Below are 21,522 nucleotides of genomic sequence, written 5' to 3' on the forward strand. Positions count from 1 at the left end.
TAAATCATATTTCTTTGAATGGTGAGTGGAGTACTTACACTGTTTGGGAACCTGGAGTATCTGAGAATCTGCGTATCCTGGACACCATCTAGTGGAGAACAGACATCAGTTCAACTTCCTCTAAGCTGGACTTGCTGGTTACACAATATTTGCATGCAGCAGCTTCACAAAACAGCATTACATCATTGACTCTTTCAAAAACACTGCGTCTGCATTTGAGAGAGGCTTTTAAAGAGCGGCTTGCTCCAGTTGCAGGGAGGAAAATTATGAGTGTGCACAAACTAAAGTAACTTTTTGATTATGCACAATAACCTTGATCATATTATATTCCTTTAGAATATGATATGAATTATCTTCATTTCAATAGAGCACTTTTTGCAAACCTTGGTACAAAGTTCTTCACATTATACAATAAATTGACAACAAACATTTATGTTGTTATGTCTGCAAATGCATAGAATAAGCATGGAAACTTTTGCAACTGAAAGTCACAGTTGGCATCTGTGCCAAACTACAAAGTGAAACTGTAAAAACAGGCTGTAATGTAGCAGTTGGGAAGTGGTGGGAGTGATTGGCGATTTGTATCAATAAAAACACACTCTTTGTAAATGTCAGTGGTTGTGGTGGTTTAGATGAAATGTGCTAGTCGTGGCAAACACTCACCGTACCGTGAACTTTCTCCAGCATGTGTGTGTGCGTGTGTGTTCAGAAAGTGCAAAAAAAATGACAGAGAGAAAACAGAGAGGGAGAGAGAGAGTGTGTGGGCAGAGGAAGTATGAAGTGACTCAAAGTGAGAAATCCTCTTCACCTCAAACTAAATTATGTGTGGGCTTTCTCATGACTGGGAGTTCACCTGATGAAGCCCTGCAAAAATCAATAGCTGGGACACGGGCTGCTGTGCAAAAGCTAAGTCATCTTTCTTGTATTTTAAATTGAAATGAAAGAGATAGGCAAGCAAGCAAAAAGAAAAAAGGAAAAGTGAGGAAAACATATAGAGAGCAAAGCAGGCAGTGAAGAAACTGTTTATGATGTCTGCACAACTATTAAAAGCTTCCTTTTTCTGCAGAGGATTGACTTTAGTCCTTAATGTCGACCTTTGAGCTCTATGGTCCAAAGCAATTACTAACCATTTCAAAGCAATCATTCTGTTTGGTGTCTCGCTGAGTCAGGATGAAACATTATTCACATCTGCTCCTGAGGTGAGAAAAGCAGGAAGAATTAGTGATAAGTGAGGGCTGTCTGCTATCAGACTGCAGATGTGATAGCAAGATTTCTGATTTACAATCCCTTTTATCTCGTATGAGTGTGTCCAGGCTAGTCTAAAGCAAGCGTTTCCCGCCCTCACTACACCGGGCAAAACGCCAAAGCCATCAGGCAGTCATACGCCTACCATCAGCTGAGGAGTTGCACAGCAGTCTCATTTCTAATTATACACCCAACAACAGAGAGCTACATGGAGAAAGGGAGAGAGTGTGTGGAATATGGAGAGAGGAAGAGGAGGGTGATTACAAATGGAAGAGAGGCTGAGAGTGCCACTCAGCAGCAAACACCGGGTGAACAGGTTCAGACGTGAAAGAAAGAAAGAAAGAAAGAAAGACAGAAAGAAAGAAAGAAAGAAAAAAGAAAGAAAGAAAGAAAGAAAGAAAGAAGAAAGAAAGAAAGAAAGAAAGAAAGAAGGAAAGAAAGAAAGAAAAAAATAGGGAGACGTCAAATCTGTCTCAGAAAGGTTAACAGGACTGACTGACTGAGTAGAGTGGGAGTGTAAAATGTAAAAGCGAGTAGGAGGGAAGAGAGAGAGGAGGAGAAGAGACAAGAAGAGAAAAGGAGGAGAGTGTCTGATAGACAGTCTGTTGAGCTCGTCTGGATGTTTCTGCTCGTTCTGTTCTTTTCTCCTGCAGCCTTGGAGGACGACACAAGGCAGACAGGTGTGTGAGGACCGTCCGTGTTCATCTCGTAAACATGGATGCACAGAAAAAACGACGGATGGATGGACGGAGGAACATGTGAGTGTAGTCTCCTACATGAAGCTTCTCTGATATCAGCTTCTCTCGATTCAGGGTAAAGAGAAATTCTGAATGTGTTGCTGTGTTTTACTCCAGTTATGATATATATGCGCATTAGCCAAACTCTGAATGCATGTTTGAGGAACTCTTCTGTCTGTGGGATTCAGCACCAGGGGTTAAATTTAGTTGTGTTGCACTACATAGATAGAAACATCAAGCTGACTGAGTGCTTAGTGTTACCATTGCTGATATGCAAAAAATCCTCAGTGCAGATTATTATCATGATGGCTTCAAACACACTCAGAACCACTGTGTATACATTTCATTTCCATAGATTAACATGCTGTAGTGAACTGTTCACCTCATAAGGTTATTAAGCCTGGCTAACATCACAGTCTAGGCCTGTTTAGGTCATGATCTCATCATACCTGTGTGTCGCTCATTGTGAGTAAGTATCCAAAACCTCGATGCCATTTGAATGAATTTAAATTTACACAGTGGGCATTTAGCTGACAGATCTATTTATGTCTCATGGTATAATGGAGAGTGCTCACACAGGAATGTAAGTGTGAGGGTGTTGTCTGATCTCACACACACACGTAATAGAGAAACAGCTCGTATTATCAGAGACATGCCTGCCAGAGAGAGTCAAAGAGGTCCATTCAGCGGCAGCGCTCGGCTATGATGATGACATAATACAGGGCATTAAGATGGGCTTTGCATTGACAGGCTGTAAAAGTCCTGCTCTGCTCTTCACCTCCCTGCATCACTTTGTGTAAATAATATGTCTGCAGAGCCGCGGAAGGTAACTGTTGTGTATGCGTGTGGCCACAAGGTACTTATATTTAGCCCCTCTGAGTGTACTGACTCATTGTGCATGCATGTAAGGAGGATGAAGGGGTTTCAGTAGCTTGAGGTGTTGGACATCACTTTAGTCCTACAAGAAAGAGAGAGAAACGCTGCAGCTGTGTGTTTAATATCCTGGACTTGGACACTGAGCGCACACGCTTTCCTTTGTTTTCTAGTGGAAAATGACACATGAGTTTAAAAGAGATCGTTAACCTCAAAGGAAGTGAATTGGATTGATACCATCTAACCACTAACTTTGCACCCACCCCCAACCTTTTACTTTGCCTTGTCCACACTACGCTCATTCCTTCATTAACCACACTCTGTGCAGTACTTTGTTACCATAGTAACTTTTTTTTTTCTTTACAAAGGAGTTGGTAGATGTCCATCAAACTAAACCACATCAATATATATTGTGTTGGTATTGGTGACAAAATTTCTAGCCTGACTGATAAAGTTTTACTCATAATTTTTGTGTCTGTATTAATTAATGATATGGACCAATAACTGGAGCAGTCGGTGGGATCCTTGTTTGGTTTTGGGATAAGTGTAATGTAGACCATGTTCATGTGGTTGAGGATGACTTTATTTTGGTAGATTTCAGACATTACTTTGGAGAACAGTGGTGAGAGAAGAGGCCAAAATTGTTTATAAGATTCTGCTGGGTAATCTGGGTGATTTATTGTTAGGCATAAAATGGAGATCTTTGGTGAGTTCATGTAGGGAGAGTGGAAGCTCTAGGGTTTTGGATTGAGTTAGAGTTAGTTTGGGTAGGAAGACACCCCTCAGAAAGCTTCTCAGCATCTGTGGGTGATTTATTCTGGTCTGAACTGTAGAGATTTGTGTAGTAAGATCTAAAAGAGTCGTTAATCATGGAGGGGTTTTGTGTTATATTACCAGATGTGTATATAATTGAGGTAATGATGGATTTTTCTGTTTGTTGCCTCAGTTGATTTGCTAAAAACTCACCTGTTTTATTTCCAAATTCAAAGTGAAGTTGTTGGAGTTTGAGGAATGTCTGTATTTTCAGTTTTCTAACTCATTATATCGTTTAATTCATGTTTGTTTTTTCGGAGTTCTATTATTACTGAATCGGTGGGGGAATGTGAGGCTCGAAGGTCCGATCTCTTCACCTCTTTTTGTAGATTGCATTCTTTTTCATTTTCTTCTTTCTTTTTGCGTGAATTGTATGATATTACAATTACTCTCATGACTGCTTTTGCTGTTTCCCATAATGTGCATGCTGATATTGCAGGGGTGTGTTTGATTTCAATGAAAGATGCCCATTGTTGTTAAAAGTAATTGAGGAAATCTCTGTCTTTGAGCAATGAGTTGTTGAAGCGCCATCTAGGGGGAGGCTGAGGTTGGTGTTCTGCTAAGAGGGTAATGCTTATGGGAGCATGGTCAGAGATAAGGATGATATGGATGACTGGATAAGTTACTTTGTGAGTGATATAGTTGTTAGCCAAAAATAATAGATAGATAGATGTATGTAATATGACATGTAAAATTAGTATTCCTTATTACTGGGATTAATCATTCTCCAGATATCCATCGGTCCATAATCTGTCATGTACTGTTAGTGGGGATGAGGAGCGGCTTGGTGTGTTGGTGGATGGCGATGATGAGCGGTATGTGTCTGGGTCTTGAATGATGGGTTTGAAATTGAGTTTGAAAACCCTCAATTGGAGGAAGGAGGAGGGGAAAAGGGGGGTATGGGCCTGTGCCAGGCCGCCCTGGCTGTCTGCTGTGTGGGCCCCCGACTGTGGCACTGGGTAGCTGGACTGGGGTCCCCTCATCACACATATACACATACACACAAACAGACAATATATCATTTCATAATACACTTTGTGACTTGTCTATTATGCTTCATGGTCACAGTGTCTTCTGCGTCACTTTCTGTTTGTCTCCAATATAGATATATAGATTGGTGGTTGGAAAGCCCTCATTTGAAGCTGATGGTGCAGTTATTGTTGAGATGTCTGGGGGATACTTACAGGCAGTGATCTCAGCAGGTGGCACATTCAGAAGGGGGGGGGGGTGTCTGTCATTTATCACCATATTTTAAAGAGAGAGAGAGGGGCAGGCGGAGAAAGAGAGAGAGGGTGAGTCAGCCTGACGTGTTGTTTGTGAAGATGTAAAGTTGTTTGTAAAATTGTTTCTTCTTCTTTTCAGATCGTGACAACCTTGGACCTTACTATTTGCAACACTTGCCAAGAGACTAATGGAGTCTGTATCACATGATCACAACACCTCCTCAGCTTCTGCAGGAGGGCACGCAGTGCCAGTGTGAGCGACAGGCAGTGTGAGCCAATGAGCTTCACACCAAACCCGATTCTAGTCCCAGACAGGGACAGCCTTCCACTGAAAAAGAGGGACCAAAGACCGAGCTCAACATCACAGCAGCAGCAGCAGCTGTGTGATGCTGCAACATTCAAGGCGCCTTACCCTTACAAGAGCCACAGCGAGTTTAAGACAAAACACACAGGCCCATTTCAGCCAGTGCCAAGACGGGCTCCTGCACTCTACCAGCCCTGGATTCAGACTCACACATCCACCAGATCCAAGCCTCATGTGCTGTCTGCATTCAGGGAGCACCATGGCTGGGCAGAGTGGAGAGAGTTTAACCCCCTGCACCCTGGATGGGACTTTTCCCACCATTATCAGCACCACAGCCACTTATCTGGCACACCCACAGTTCACCCAGGGCACCCACACCACCCCTCCAGATTCAGCCCTACCTCCTTGGTCTTTGAGGGTTTCCACAGACTGGGTGGAGGCTACGGCTGGGAGCAGCTCAAGACATTAAGGGACACAAACAGGCAGAGCAGTGGCACGAATAAAGGACCATATGTGAGGAGAAGAGACAGGAAAGCTGAGTATTTTCCCAGGGTTGCAAAACCAAGTCCTCCATCGTTGAGCACATGCCTACCTCACTCTCCACATGAGGACCAACATGATTTGTTGCACCAATCAACAAATGTTGTCAGCCACCCTGTTTCTGGACGTTCCTTCCCTGGTGATAACTCAAACAGCACATACACCTCCATGAAGGAGGACACAGTCAGATCTTCTGTTCTGGCCTCTACTGAACATGCTTCTTCCTCCTCCTCCTCTTCCTCTCCCAACCGTTTCCCCTGGCTGCTCCCTCACTTCGTGGCCGGCTCTCTGATCGAGCTCAGAGACGGGCGGCTGAGACGAGTGGAGCACCTGCAGACAGAAGACTTCCAGCTGGGATCACAGGCCTGTCCAGACCTGCGTCTGAGCTGCTGCACGGTGCAGAGCATCTCCCCTTCAGCCTCCTCCTCCTCCATCTCACGCCTCCTGATCCTCCTTCACGACCAACAGTCACAGGTAAAGGAAAATCACTCTGTCATATACATCATTCACAGCAGACCGTTCACAAGTAGCTGTGAGCCATTTTTCTCCTTAAGCAGCATATCTACCAGATGTTGTGTTCAGGTCATATGGGAATGAATATAAACACAATCTTGAAGATCCATCAGTGATAAATATAACTGATTGGACTGGATTAAGACACAGTGCACAAATTCTTAAATGTTTTCAATGCCTTTGGTCAGGCTTTTACTGTGACATGTTAAAGAATAGAAGATGTTTCTATTTTGTACTGTGAATACATCCACTGAAAATACCAAAAACCAACCATGAATTGATCCTACCAACAAGTACTTCTTACATAATCATACATTAATTAGCCACACTTGACTGACTTGTTCCTTTATACAAGCATTCTCACGTACACCTTCCTGGCGCCATTAAGTACTAACACAGAAAACATGTATTATTCCACAGCTGAAAATAGTCCCCGACAAATGCAACATCTACTTCTGTTAGAGTAACATTTGCTAAGAACTACTGGCCAGGAAATTATTGAGCCTTTTTTTAAAACGTCTTCAGTGAGAATCAATGGACTTGTGGCTGACTTCCACTGAGGGGGCTAGTCAGAAAGATTGAATTTCTATGGGATTTGTCCACAACAAAAAAATATATTGAGGAATTCCAGCCTCAAGGCCTGTTCATGGTTTTCAGACAGGCGCAGACTGCGGAATTTGGGGGTGTATGCGAACGCAGACACATTTCACGAATGCGCACAAGACAACATGATGGCGACCTCCTGACAGAAGGAAGCAGCGTTTCCTTCACCTGCTGTATTTGCCTGAGCAACATGAAAAAGTCAAAAAAAAAGAAAACTGTGCAACAGCTTAACAAGAATTGGACCATGGATGGGAAATAAACAGTATGAGAAATAACCAGGATCCTTGCTTTTCGTGCCGACACTGAAAGCATGAATTGGCCTTTAAGGTATAATGTCTGTACAATCTGCCAATCTGCCAATCATTACACTTCCATGTTTTTCTCACTGTAATTGCTATCTGACATGAATTCAGCACAAACAGGTTCCCCAAATCAAAACAACACCACCCCCTAGTGAACAAGTGTATACACTGCATCTCTGTTTCATCTTACTGTACACGTGTGTGTCCCTCCACCAGGAGTTGGTGGATGTCTATGTGGAGTACCCATTCTTTGTGCGTGGGCGGGGCTGGTCCTCCTGCAGCCCTCAGAAGACTGCCCGTCTTTGTGGCCTGCAGTGCCGCCAGCTCTGCGTGGGGGACGTCTGCCTGGCCCTCACACCCGTCCCTGCTCCACAGCCTCCACCGACAGCCGCCCCGGAGCCGAAAACCTCACCCAGGAAGTCAGAGAGAGGGTGTGAGCCCGTAAAGGTATCACACCCGCAGGTTCCCCCAGGGCCACAGTGGCCAGCAGCAGGGCAGAAGAAGGAAGCAGAGGCAGTGCGGAGGAGACACTATTCAGCCCCTGAGCTGAGAGGTTCAGGGACTAATTGCAGTGAGGAGGGTCAGTGGTTTATGGGCAGGGAGTAAGTCAGTCTCTTTTAAGCTCTGCTACATTTAGCCTATATTTGCTGTCTTTCTACCTCCTGCCTGTGCTTGACTGTCTTTTTCTACTTGTACCTAAGGAGTAAAAGCTGAGGAAGAACAATAAGGTTGAGTCTCAGGATCCCCTAGAGGTTATGTTAGCACATATGAATTTGTCAAGGTAAGTCAGGGATCACATGCTGATTATGTGAGCTGAATCAGAGTTAAACTTCACATCTTCTGTGCGCCTGATCTCTGCCAAGTCTCTCATAACACAGAGTTAAACCTTGTTCATGCGAGAGAGAAAGTTTGAGAGAAAGTGGAGAGGTAAAGTGTACAAACGTCTCACCGCAGGGAGCTGCTTCAGTGACAGGGAATTTGTGAAAGATCTTGTAGGCTCAAATAATATTGTTTTAGATTTAAATCTGAGGGCTCGTATTCTTTCACAATCAGCTCATGTTCCTTGAAAAGCACATAAAAATAGTCCCTCAGGTGATTCACTGATGATATCGTCTTAAAGTTTGTCTTCTGCCTAATAATATGTGAGGGTTCTTCATGCTAACAAATGATACAGTTTGAGAGGAAATTTCAAATTGACAATCAACACCATATTTGATTGTATCAGTAGGATTTAGTTTTACGCTTCTACCTCTATTTTCTATTTACGGTGACAGATAATTGTGTGTTTTTAACAGTGTGGGCTGTGATGTAAAACGCTTTGATGGAAGCTTTCAGCTACTCAGTGAATGTCACTATGAATGCCTTTATTTGCCACATTATGTAAAGTACGTGCTTTGCTTTTTGTACTAATGCGTATTTTAGTGGAGAATGGAGACGCTTGTGCTATTCTAGGTACTTTAAAGGCACAATCAGGAGTCAGTGTGCAGCATCATGTGTCAGCACTGTGATGTTACACACACTTTTCGTCACAGCCTGCTGTAAACCTGACAACAGATAAGGTCTTTAACTTGTGAAATGGTTCTCTCACTGTTAAATAAATCTGTTGTGTAAAATCCTGTGCATATTTTTTTTACAAAAAAGTGAAAAAGGTGTAAAAAAAAAAAAAAAAAACCTCAGGAGGTCCATTTAGCTGCTTTGAATCACATCACACAGTCTTCTTCAGCACATGGAGAAAAATGGAAATGTGACCAAGGACTTATAGATTTTCAAATCTGCTGAGGAAGACAGTGTAATATGATCAAAAGCGTCAGAACAACCACTAAATGAACCTTGTGGAGAGATTGTTTTGACAACTACTGTTGCCAAAGTCTCAACATTAGCTCAATTTTGCTGAGGGTGCTTTGAATGCCACTGTAAAGAATATCATTGAGGCCAAATCAGGTAAAAACACTGATTCTTGTTTGATCATTTTCCATTTATTCAACTACTTATATCTGACAAAAGGAAATTACAGCCTCTGTTTGATCACCTGCAGCTCTGCTCCGACTCCAAGAAGGCAGCTGCAGTCGGGGGTGATGGTGCACACCCTGATGGCCACGTCATAAAGATGAATCACTGACATCTTGCAGACTGTATGCCTTTCACAGGCCTGGTGATATATGTCTGCACCAGGAAACCAGGTCCAACAGCCAGAGCTTTCAATCCCACACACTGTTATTAACAGTCTTGGCTGTCATTCTCCACTGAGTTCGTCCACATCAGCAGCAGCGCACACACACGCACGCACACACACACACACACACACACACACACACACACACACACACACGCACGCACGCACGCACGCACGCACGCCCACACACACACACACACACACACACAAACACACACACACGCTGCCAGATGTCTTACACCTGACCTGGTCCAACTGGCCTTCCTAACAACCACTTCAACACCAGTGAGGTTTGCTGCAGAACACTTTTTCTGATCAGGAAGTTCATCCAGCTGTTCCAAAAGACAAGGTGCAGTGGTTCAACAGGAAGGTGGAGATTTAAAGTTTTATGGGCTGTGTAAGGCGTTATCGAATGCACATTTCTACCCAGGCAACATTTTATATTCTCGTGCCTGAAGTCAAAAGAGAATTGAACTGCAGTTACGTGTAGTACATCATATGATCTCTGGAAATGGGGAAAATGGTTGAAACTTTTTTACATTACGTCTTTAGAAATCCATGTTTTGTTTTAGCCTCTGAAGTACCTCCATACTGAGTCCTTTTAATGCACTTTTTCTCATCACACTAAAAGGAAACTAAGGAAATCCTTTGTTCAGTCTTTCTCTGTGACCAATAGTTGTGATCGGGCTGCGGTAGTGGTTAATACTGCATGGGCGGCTCAGCTGCCGATCATAAAAACAGTCTCCCAGAATAAAACTTATTCTGTGGCAGGAGCTCCCTTGTGACCAGGCAGTCAATCGTCTTGTCTCTGCTTCCTCCACCTCTGCCTTTTTAAGCCTCCCTCCAGATTTGCAAAACTCATAGGGGGGGGGGGGAACAAGTGATCAGTGACAGCCGCAGGCCCTGACCACCATGTTACGGTACTTCTTGAGAATGACGTTGGAGCTGTCGTCGAAGTAGAGCACCGAGATGCCATGGAGCTGCGTTGGGGCACAGCAGGGCTTGGGCACCGTCTCCGGGTTGATAAAGTGCACCTGTGGTTAGAAGAGGCATAAATCAGTCCTCACAGAAAGTGGAGGTTGCAGTGAAAGTGCAATTCATTAGGGGCTGTTTGGGACTTACCAGAGTTTGCACAATAGCGTGATTAGTGGCATTCATGTAGGAGTTGAGAGGGAAAGCACATTCCCCTTCGCAGTAGTATGCTGCGTACCCCTCTGGTGCTATGATCCAGTCCTGATCAGAGTAAAACCACAGGCAAAGGTCAATTAACTGTCACTTCACTGGAAAGGAAATGAAGTTAGGCAAATGAAATCAGAATTCAATAAAATGAAAATTCAAATTTGTACCTGCCATCCCAAATCTCTGAAACTGACATAGAGCTCATGTTTTTTGCATCCCTCTTTAGACATGCCAAGGTTATCTGGAAGTGAATGAGTAGACACAAATGTATTAAAAGCATGTAAAATGTATCATAGCCGTGGAGGTCAAAATCATTATTGTTCTATGATGGTGAGACTTTAAGCGTCCAGACACCTGTTGCAGCCTCCACTGCCTTTAGTGTATCCTGAACAGTCCTCTGAGGTTTGGAGCGATTGGACTGCCGACCTTTGTGGCCATGGGCAGAGCGGATGCTGCGGAAATGCACCTCACTGGCTTTGAAGAAGACAACCATGAAGGGCTGTTTGTCCTGGGGCCCACTCCCCGTCACCAGCCCCGCCAGTTGGGGATTCCTCCTCTGTCCTACAGGGGGAGTCAGGGGAAAGAAAACAACAAACCACTGAATATGACAACAACACACATCTGAGTTTCTACTAAACAATCATTTGTTCATCCTAATGCGACCACAACAACCACAACTGTAACTTAAACTCTAGGAGACTTTAAGGAGTCTCTACAGAGATTTACTCAATATGTGGTGTCGCTTTTAACCACAGGATTCAAAGAGCATTCATCAAAACCATAAATCATTACTTTAGACAAAGACTGTAGTCTTTAGACTGTTGCGGCTTCAATGTATGCCAACCCGTGACTGTATGGCAGCAACTGACCGTGGTTGTCCTCCAAAACCAGGTGCAGTCCAAGGTTCTGCTCGGGGTTGACCAGCCAGAGGTTACTGGTGGTGGTCAGGTCATAAACCAGCCAGCCCTCCTCTGCAGCCCAAACCTCTCGCTGGTCCAGCAGCAACAGCTCCACTTCACTGGGAAGAGAACAATATACCTTTATTGTTGAGGCAGATGTACATTTCAAGGTATCTGATGAAGTGATTTTCTGGTATAAACTCAAATCTCAGATTCATTGAAGTTTCCTTGAAAGCAACAGACTTTCAACCATCTCTGCATGCAGCATCTCTTGTTTTCAAGTTCCTGTGCACTGAATTCAGTCCTTTGTGAAATTAATGGAATCCAATGTCTGTCTGGAAGTTATGAAAACAATCTGAAGACATGTGATCTGCTTAGCAAAATAGGTAGCTGTCATGCAAATTATATAAAATGAGTATGTAATAGGCTAAGAATCCCAAACTACATGTGTGGTCCTGTAATATCTGCAGTGTAGAAAGACAGGATTAGGACAACTTGTTCTATGTTGTTTTGGCTGAATACATCAGCAGATTTGATTTGAAGTGAAACAACAACTCTGAGATTAAAGAACTTTCAGCCTTGTGTTTGAAGGTATTTACATCCACACTGGGAAAACTGTGCAGGAATCATAACCATTTTATACACATTCCTCCGGTTTTCAGACAAAGCAGAAGGAAAATAATACATTAATGGCAACACAGAAGTTTTATGGCCAAACATTGGGAGTCAGACGCCTGACCTCAGAGTGTGTTTTATTTGCTAAAGACCAGGCTGGAGCCAAAACAAGGAAGAATTGAATATGGCTGCCGTACAGGTTAGAGCATCGCCACGGAAAATACCAGATGTTTTCAAATCTCTGTTGTAGACTTCTGACAGCCATTAACTGCAAAGGACTCAAATGTTAAACATGATCATTTTAGTTACATTTATATTAACTTGTCCACTTATGTGTTCGGTTCTACATAAAAGGTGCTACAATCTCATCACTGTTCATCAGATGTAAATTAAATCTGAGAGGGATTTCCCTCAAGAGCAAACAGCCTGAACCATGTATTCTCCCTTTAACAAACAAGCACTTTCTTAACATCCAAGAAGAAGAATCCTACGCAGATGTGTCGTCTAAAGGGCAGATTTCACAAACAATAGCTTTGTTTACAGGCTCTCAGGCAGACGTCTGTCTTGTAGTCCTGCTGCCTGCTCGTCTGAATGGAGCGGCCTCTGTGTTTCTGTGAATGACAATGGGGTTGCCCTTAACACCATCGTAAGCTCCGCAGTCACGATGAAAGACTTAAATCTGCTGATTCCTTCTGCTCACTGACGTCCCCCGTCAGGCTGAGGCGGGTTGATGTGGTGCAGAGACTCTATAATGTGGCTGGATGGCGGAGCTTTGATTTATGAGGAAGAGGAGGAAGTATAACTATTCTTCAACAGAGGATCTGTCATGTTTCAGATTTTCAGATGTTTTTGAAACAAGAACACGGGGTGAGAGTGATACAGAAACTGGCAGACTGACAGATAAAACAGACCTACAGACAGATACATGGGGGAATAACCACCTGTGTAACAGAGAGTGAAATGACGTCTTGAGGCTTGAGAGTGTTATTTGTGGTCGGAGCCGCGCATTATAAATGCAGGTCTCCCGGGGACTGCACTGTTGTGACTGTTTGAGGGTAAACTTGCTCTGGAGAGAACCACTGTTTCTGTCACTGACACTAATGTCTGTGTAAACAACCACAGTGCTGACACTAGCATCAGCAGAAATAACCTGTGGGGAAATGTAGACAGACGCGACAGATCTGTGTGCACGTAGCAGCAGCTTAACAACCAGCTTTCACAGAGTGGCATAATTTGTTTATTTAAACACAGCCGCGCTACTCTTACCATGTCACTAGCATAAGTGGATAATCATATGACACATCCAGCTAACATGAAGACTTGCTTGCTTTAAAGGGTCATTTCACCTAAATTACAAAAACACATCTTCTCACTTAACTACAGTGATATGCAGCCACGAGGAGAGTTTTAATTATTTCATTTTAAGCTGGTTTCAAATGCTCAGGTTTCTGCCACCAACCAAATATAACGGAGAAAAACATAATTTCATAAGTTTATAGTGACTGAAAAATGACATTTAAACATATCTGAGATGCTACTGCTACGCTAGCAGCTCTGTGAGGCTGTACGTAGGCACAATGGTGCTTTGAGCTAAACATCAGCACACTAACATGCTGCTGTTAAGTAGGTATAATATTTATCATGTTCACCATCTTCATATAGCATGTTAGCATGCTAACATTTGCTGGTTAGCACTCGACAAAAATTACAGCTGAGGCTGATGGGAATGTCATTAGGTCAGGCTCAGTATTTGTTCATTTGTCCAATCAAAGTCTTGGACAAATTAAAATGTCAGCTTCATGGTGGTGTTATGAGGAAATTTCATGGCAATTCAGCAAATAATTGTTGAGATATTTCAGTCTGGACCAAGGGAGTGGACCGTTACCAACAGACTGACATAACCATCCACAGTCACAACACTCGCATGGTTAAAAATTCACCAGCGATGTGTCCTACAAGCAGGATAAGCCACATACCTCTCTCTGAACAGCAGAACTACTTTCTATGAAAGACATAGTCCTAATAAAAAGCACTGACAGTTTGCTCTGTGAATTATCCAGAGTAATGGGGACACTGCTTCTGGAAAGTCAAGTTGCTGGTTTTTTGAATGTCATTTTTCAAGGCTGTGAGCACCACATACAAACGACCTCCATCATATTCGGGTCGTATCTCACAATCTACTCAAATAAAACCAAAACTATCCGCATTGCTAGATACCATTAAAGATAAGTGAGAAAATACGTTTTCAATAATTTGGCCAATTTGATACTAAATGTCCAGAAACACTAGATCAAGGTGACACACATGAAACAAGATCAAGCAAACCAAGGGAGAAATAATAACAGAGGAATGGTAAAACGACTGAGAGCTGAAAATAAAACACCCATACCTATTTGGAGGCTCCTGCAGGACCTGGTAGACGCTGACTCTGAATGTCTCATTCTCGTAGCGTTCCTGGATGAAATCCGTGTAAATCCTGAACTCTGCTGCGGTGACGGCCTCTCCCTCTGGAATACGTGAAAGGTCAAAACGAAATTCCCTTCGGTGCTGCTGGTAGAGGAGATCCTGATCCTGATCAACTACAAGGAGAGGAAAGAGAAGAGGATATAAAGAGCAGATCTGAAGAACAGGTGGTTTTCTGACGGTGACACAGAGGTCAGAGGCTGTAAATCAACGTGTGATTGAGGCTTACTTTTCATCAAATTCTCAAACTGTACTCTACCCAACTGTGATACAAGCGTGATTAATGGTTGACTGTTTTCTCCCCACACACACAGTAAAATAATATCTCTGAGCCTCACAGGGAAAGTTTGTACATGTGTGGAAAAAGCAAACCGCTGAGTACAATCAGATGGTAAACCAGTCAGTGGCTGCAATATCTGTCAAAACTGTCGCCGAGTCGAAGGATTCTCTGATGTGTGTCGCTCTGCCCACATCTCTGAAGCACCGTTAGAAACAGGAAAAATCCGGCCTCCGTGAGGGAAGTGATTGATCTAAACATCACTTAAGTCGAGTCTGCCATACATGCCAATGTGGGGGAGTAAAAACGTACTCAGGGCTGAGTTTGGCTCCCTGTTTAAACTGCACACATGTGCTGACCACAAGAAAAGGCCTGTTAAGGCACTGCCCGGAAAACCACAGCAGCCAGTGTGCTTTTACAAACACACTCACGTAAAGTATAGAGAGCCACACCAATTCATGTGCGACTTAACTACCAGAGCCTGTACCACCCACACGTCCCTGATCATTCTGCCATGTATTACGGTCCAGTGATTTCATTCTGATTGTAGAGGATACGGTGAAGCAGCAGTAGCGGGTGGCACAGTGGGGTTTCCACCCCGCCCTGATCCAGCTGAAGCTCTCAACACTCAGATTTTCCAGAAGAGCGCTGGTCAGAAAGACCCCAAAGCTCCCTGAAGCTTTCCAGTGTCGTGTTTTTACAGTGTTAGTCAATGTGTTTGTCCTTGGAAAGAGCAGTGGAGGTCTCTGTGAAGGTGTGTGCAGAGCAGCGATTAGCCACTTTAAACACATCCTGCCCAGTGGCATACACCCTGACATCATCATGACATCACCCTGCCTTCCTCCTGACGGTCCGCCATTGTTTGAGTGTGCAGACACCCATACACACAGTACCCCAACACTAGAAACATAACTTTTTTTTCCACAAAAGCACTCACACACACACACACACACACACACACACACACACACACACACACACACACACACACACACACACACACACACTCACACACACACACACAACACACACACACACACACACACTCAAAGTCTTCTAAAAACACTTCTAACGACACAATAACACACACAAGCCATTCGTTGTTAAGAGCGGTGCATTCTGAACCCTGCGAGTCATTTGTTTGACCGCAATTAAATGCTGGGAGGGAACGAGGGGTGTTTTTATGAAAGCAATAATTGCTTGTAAGGACTTGGTGTGTTTACGTTAGAGACCATTAGCTGCAAAGATCAGACCTCAGATATGCAAAGTTCCTTCTGGGAGGCATTTCAACACTTCAGCTTTCCTGACACTGCAGGGCCACAAAGCCATGGAGCTATCATTAACCTACTGCAGTTTTATAGTAAGTGGGAGCTTTCTTTACAAACAGGTGTGGGTGGTTATAGGATGCATCACGATGTCTGCACAGAAACAATAATAATTGTTTTAAGTTTATATTATTGTTGTGCATTTGTCTATTCATTTGTCATGTGTATGATGTTTAATTTATTCAAGTTTGTGGTAAATATTATTCTGGCCATTCATTGGTAGGCATTGAACGTGTGCATATTTAACACCCTATAAGCTGGTGCGTGGCAGATTATTAGAACCACCAAAAAGGCTTTTGATGAATAAATTTTGCACCATTTCATAAACCTGCTGCAGAATGCAGAGCAAAGGGCTGAAAGGAAGTCCATCAAGGGCGGCCGTGCAATTACAACTGGAGTAAAAAAGAAAGCAATTATTTTGCAGACGAATGTACAAATAATGAGAAGGTTAATGAGATTTTCTGGCGGGGTAAAATAAATTCTTCATATGATCTCCTTATGCTACCTACAGATCAGCTTAGCAGGACAAACACATTTCTTCCTGCTCGCTCTCAAAAACACAATACTCCCTCTGTTCTTCGGTGAAGCGGTCATTCTTCCAACTGTTTGAGAGCATTTTGCACTCCCTTTTTTTTTTTTAATGAAAGCCAGTGACATTTCTGGTCATTAAGCCTTTTCCCATGCTCTGCAGGTGTGCTGTGTTCAATGCAAAAAAAAAGCCCATACTGAACGCATGTGTACCCATCTCCAGGCAAAGACTTCAGCAGCGGTAAACAAGGAGGCCGTCGTGAGGAGTAGCAGAGCAGAGAGTGAGAGAGGGCTGCAGAACAGCTACGACTGATAAGACTGACAGCAAGGTCAGGCCTCAGCTGTGCGTTCAATCCCTTTCTGTATAAACAACTGTACAATAGAAACTGCAAATGTGCAGTGCAATAGCAGCTGCATTGTGTAATGTTGCATGACAATGAGACTAATGCTTTTTCCTGTGATTCTGGAGCACAACCTGTGGTTTGGCATTCCAACAGCAGTAAACATATGCAGCCGCGTACATGTATGAGCATGTGCACAGTGATGTGATATACAGAGTGTGTGTGTAGACTTTACAATATGACTGCACAACCTCTAAAAACACTATCTAACAAATGATAGAGAGGGGCTGAATACTTCCTTTTAACTTTACTTCTAACGTAATTAATTTAATTTAAAGATGAAGTAAATGCGGCTGATTTATTTAAAATAAGCAACTTAAACCACTGTCCACCTGCACTATATACCTGGAGTACACTGGGAGCACTACAGCAACTCTCCCTCACACTGGAAGCTGTGGTCTTTGGAAAGGAAACAATCCAGTTGGGTCTTGAAGCGATCATCCAGGGACCACCAAGATAGATCTACTCCAGCACAATGTGAGAGCATGAACTAAAAACTCTGCCAATCATCAGCACAGGAGGCCGTGGTGGCTTGAGAGAGAAATAATACACACTCGTTGTGTCCTTTTTTTTTCCTCCTTCCTATTTATAATCAGTCTTCAGATGTGGAACCACATAAATCTGTTATTGGTTTTCAGAAACAATGTTTCCAGATCTCATTAGCGAAACGCTGTCAGTTAGAAGTTCACGACTAAAGACATAAAATCTTATGTGATGCAGTTCAGATTTTTTTATAGTTTCCAAATGTTTAGTATTAACTGCACGTTTATAGGCTGATTGAAAAAATAACTCTGAATGGCTCCTCATTTAAAGGCTTCAGTTCAATCTCAATGGCAAACAAACAGATGGTTAGAGGTTTCTTGGAGACGTATCTGAACAAACTTCCTCTCCTCATGCTGACCTGTAACCCTCATCCAAGCCCTGAGGCAGCAGAGGTCTGTAAAGGAGGCGAGGGTTGGTCTTGGATGTAACCACATCCGGATAAGAGCCACAGGCACCGTGCCATCTGCTTGTTTCACCATAGTGATATCAGAGCTGCGGTAGGATCTCCAAGGGAAACAAAGGCAGGAGTTGCTTTTTATAAATTCAATAATGTCTGAGTGAGCCCAGACTCTCACCTGTGACCCCTGTGATTTACACCCTCCAAACAAACACACAAACAGATGTAGATGCAGGAATGCGTGCACACCTGCGATAACAGAGATTACTGCAGCAATAACATGAGTTTAGATGCAGTTTGTATCTTGATCTCACTCAACTTGTCTCCCACTCCCCAGGGGTTTAGAAATGCCTGTTCAATTCCTAGTCATGCGAAACAAAGCCATGCTAAAGCCTGCCCCCCAGAGCTTTGAAGGGATTCTGGTGAAATCGGATACAGGCATGTTGTCATAACATTTACAGCTCGGAATGCATAATGCTTGATTTCAAGTAAAGAAAGTGACCTAAAAGCCACAATGTCAGAGACACAGAGTCTTTCGCAATGACACACACACTTAATCAATGCACTCTGTTGTCAAGTACTACACAGGCACTACACTGCAACAAAGTACAAAGCATTTAAACCCATGATTCTTTAGGTGATTGAGTCAGATAACAAAGATAAAACTGCCCCTGTACAAAAACATATAATGAACTTTGTTTGTTGTTTTGCAGTTTGTCAAGAAATCTGTTATAACTACAAAATAACTTTTTAAATGTTACAAATTTCTATGAACCAGTCCCTGTGGTATCAATTTGTGGCCACTGGTGATAATGGAGGAGCAGATTCAGATTTTGACACTCAGAGTATCACAGAGCCCTTATATGTCCTTATAGGGGAGTTGTAATAAAAAGTCATAAATTCAAATTTTATAATGCTTCTGAGCCACTACACACACAGTGTGTCTATGTTATCTAATGCAAGTTAGACACAGGATTTAAAAAAAATTGAAATGACCTCCAAAAGTCAAGTTAACTTACCGAGGTTGACAAAGCTCATCACCATATCTGCGTCATCTAGGAAGCGGCTGTCTTGAGGGGTCACCATGGGGGAGGCCTGGGTCGGTAAAACGGGCTTGTAATAAGAATATCCCTGTGGCCCTGTGTCCGTGGAGATAGTGTTGTACAGGTCCAGCATGAACATCGGGGCAGCGTTGTGTTTGGTGTGGAAGTGCGGCCGCGGACGTTGCGGCAGCCCCAGGATGGAGAGAATCTCCCGCTGCATGTCCCTGCGCTCCTGGCTCCGCAGCCGCCGCTGGATGAAGCTGGAGCGCACCTCGTTGTCCATGGAAAAGTTGGAGAAGGCGACCTGCGTGGACAACACGCAGTAACACCAGGACAAGAGGGTCATTATTGTCGGCAAGGCGCTTGTCACCATTTTTGCCCAAATTTTACGCGCGCCTTCAACAAGTCGAAAGATAAGACTGGAGATGTGGTTCTTTTGTTAAAGAGTCCTCCTTCATGTGGGGAAGTAAAACACACTACCCTCTATCAACTCGGAATATCACTCCCTCATCCTCTGCCGTTGCGCACTGTCTCATACTGCCCTGCGCTCTTCTAGATGGCAACTTGGGAATGGATTTTATTGAGGCTGTGTCAGGGGAGGGGCAGGAAGGGTCCAGAATGGGATAAACCAAGACTGGGGAGACTGGGGCAGCGTGTGGGAGTGAGGCAATGAAAAGTAGAGCGAGAATGGATCAGTGTCCTTTCATGAAGTGCATTTCTCTATCTTGGTAATAAGAAGGGTGGGGTCTCCCATCACTCCATCCATTGTTTTTTAAAGGGCTCTTTGGCCATTGATGAGAGTGAGACTAATTAGGTAAGCATATCTTTTCCCTGGAAATCTGTCTCCTCTGTAAGTCTGGCAGCCAGTTTCTCTCTGTTGTGACCACAGTTCTTCAGTCCTACCATCAAAGGTCATGTGTACTTATTTTCGCATCGCATGGTATTTTGCTTATAACAGACCTGCAGTTTAAATTTATTGGCACAGTGCCCCCACACTGTGCACATGGAGATACTTCAACACTAAATGATCAGTCTGAAGGTAAAGAGCGGAAATCCACTAATCCCTTCTTCAACACAGACACCTTTGAACTCAAACAATAAAGTCAAGCCCACCCTAATTGTTGAAGGGAGTGATCAGCAGTAGCAGCCCAGGTACATGAAGGGACATGCCAGTGGCCCCTATGAATTACTACAACAATGGATAAGGTACTCCACTGCGGCTGCTATAATAGAGAGGTAATGGGGGTGGAGGGCGGGCGATGAATGACAAAGGAAGGATCACACAAGTACAGATACATCTGCTTGTTTGAGGACAGCGGTGACTGGATCAGCACACTAAAATCAAGGGAAGAGGTTAATGTGTCATAGCCACCAAACTGAAATGGCCTTTTACTAGTGTGCTTTTCTGTTTCTCAGCTTCTATTTTCAACTCCTCTCTTTGTATAAAGGGAACCACTGGATAAACAGATTCATTCAAACTAAAATTAACCAACAAAAAGGTAATTCATTTTCTCAGCAGAAGTCAATTTACATGACTCATCCCTTGAAACCCATATAAACTCAAAAGTCCTCCCTGTCCACTACAAACATTAACATTTGTAAACCTTACTCCCTCTTTAACAGTAACTATTTAAGACTGTAAAACTCAGCTTTGCTCAAGGACTCTTAAGCGGGGTGGATGCATCTCAACATGTCTCCCAACTGACAGTCTTATAATTTAATGTATTGGAGCTACAACCATACTGTGTGTCATATTATTTTAATGCACATAATGCAACAGATGAATAAGAAGCACTGAGATTGGGTTGTTTTATCCATATATTAGGGCCTGTTTTACTATTAAACTGTGAAACGTTGCTATTAATCCTCCACCAAAACTTTTTATCATATACACAGCTTGTTGATCAACCTGATTTTTATTTTGTATTCAAGCTCCTTTTCAATCAGACTATGTGTCCATGCTGGTCCATGCAGGCAGAATCTAAATTTAAGTAGGCTATAAAAAGGAATACAGGCATGTTATTATGGGTGTTGGAAAGTACATAAGCACATGAATAATTAAGTACAATTTTGAGGTCTTGCAGTTAATGTTGCTTTATACCTCTTCTTTATACATTATGTATAGGCCTACTACTTCTGCTTCTACATTTCAGGTGGAAATATTACAGTCCACTGTATTTATCTGAAAACTATGTAAAGTAGAATAACTCCATCTTCTCAACCAACTAAACCAACCTCTTGTTAATGCATCTGTAATACTAAAAACATTGAACTGTATGTGCGCTCCACTAGTGAGAGGTACTTGTGTGAGACAGATACGGTAGCCTACTAATGGAGGTGACAGTGGGTTTGTCCAAAGAGACCCATGATAATCGTCTACATTTTTCTCTCAGTGTAGCCTGCTGGGATACGATGGCAATAGACGAGAGACTGTACTTACCCTGAATGCAGCTTCACACACTCCCCCGCTGCTTTCCACAGAACAGTTAAGTCACTTTTTGTCATGCACTGCCTCCAAGCGTTACT

The 21,522-nt window shown here is 43.2% G+C and overlaps 2 protein-coding genes across 3 annotated transcripts; one reads left to right on the forward strand and one right to left on the reverse strand.

Moving 5' to 3' along the window:
* Window positions 1-918: 918 nt before the first annotated feature.
* Window positions 919-8,755, forward strand: LOC130176456 (ataxin-1-like). Its single transcript, XM_056387569.1, has 3 exons — window positions 919-2,003; window positions 5,031-6,209; window positions 7,370-8,755. Exons 2-3 carry the CDS (start codon window positions 5,169-5,171, stop codon window positions 7,757-7,759), a joined length of 1,431 nt encoding a protein of 476 aa, XP_056243544.1. The 5' UTR covers window positions 919-2,003; window positions 5,031-5,168; the 3' UTR covers window positions 7,760-8,755.
* A 358-nt stretch (window positions 8,756-9,113) lies between these two features.
* Window positions 9,114-21,509, reverse strand: LOC130176276 (bone morphogenetic protein 7-like). 2 transcript variants are annotated; one of them, XM_056387272.1, is made up of 8 exons: window positions 21,437-21,509; window positions 18,973-19,300; window positions 14,409-14,598; window positions 11,375-11,523; window positions 10,860-11,066; window positions 10,673-10,746; window positions 10,449-10,559; window positions 9,114-10,360 (listed from the first exon to the last, which is right to left on the reverse strand). In XM_056387272.1, the coding sequence occupies exons 2-8, from the start codon at window positions 19,277-19,279 to the stop codon at window positions 10,211-10,213; spliced, it is 1,188 nt and encodes a 395-aa protein (XP_056243247.1). In that variant the 5' UTR covers window positions 19,280-19,300; window positions 21,437-21,509; the 3' UTR covers window positions 9,114-10,210. The 2 variants fall into 2 exon arrangements, with proteins under 2 accessions (XP_056243247.1, XP_056243256.1); XM_056387281.1 differs by lacking the exon at window positions 21,437-21,509 and having other exon boundaries at window positions 18,973-19,553.
* Between the last annotated feature and the right edge of the window lie 13 nt (window positions 21,510-21,522).

This window comes from Seriola aureovittata, chromosome 2, assembly GCF_021018895.1.
Source record: "Seriola aureovittata isolate HTS-2021-v1 ecotype China chromosome 2, ASM2101889v1, whole genome shotgun sequence".
Classification (NCBI taxonomy): Eukaryota; Metazoa; Chordata; class Actinopteri; order Carangiformes; family Carangidae; genus Seriola; species Seriola aureovittata.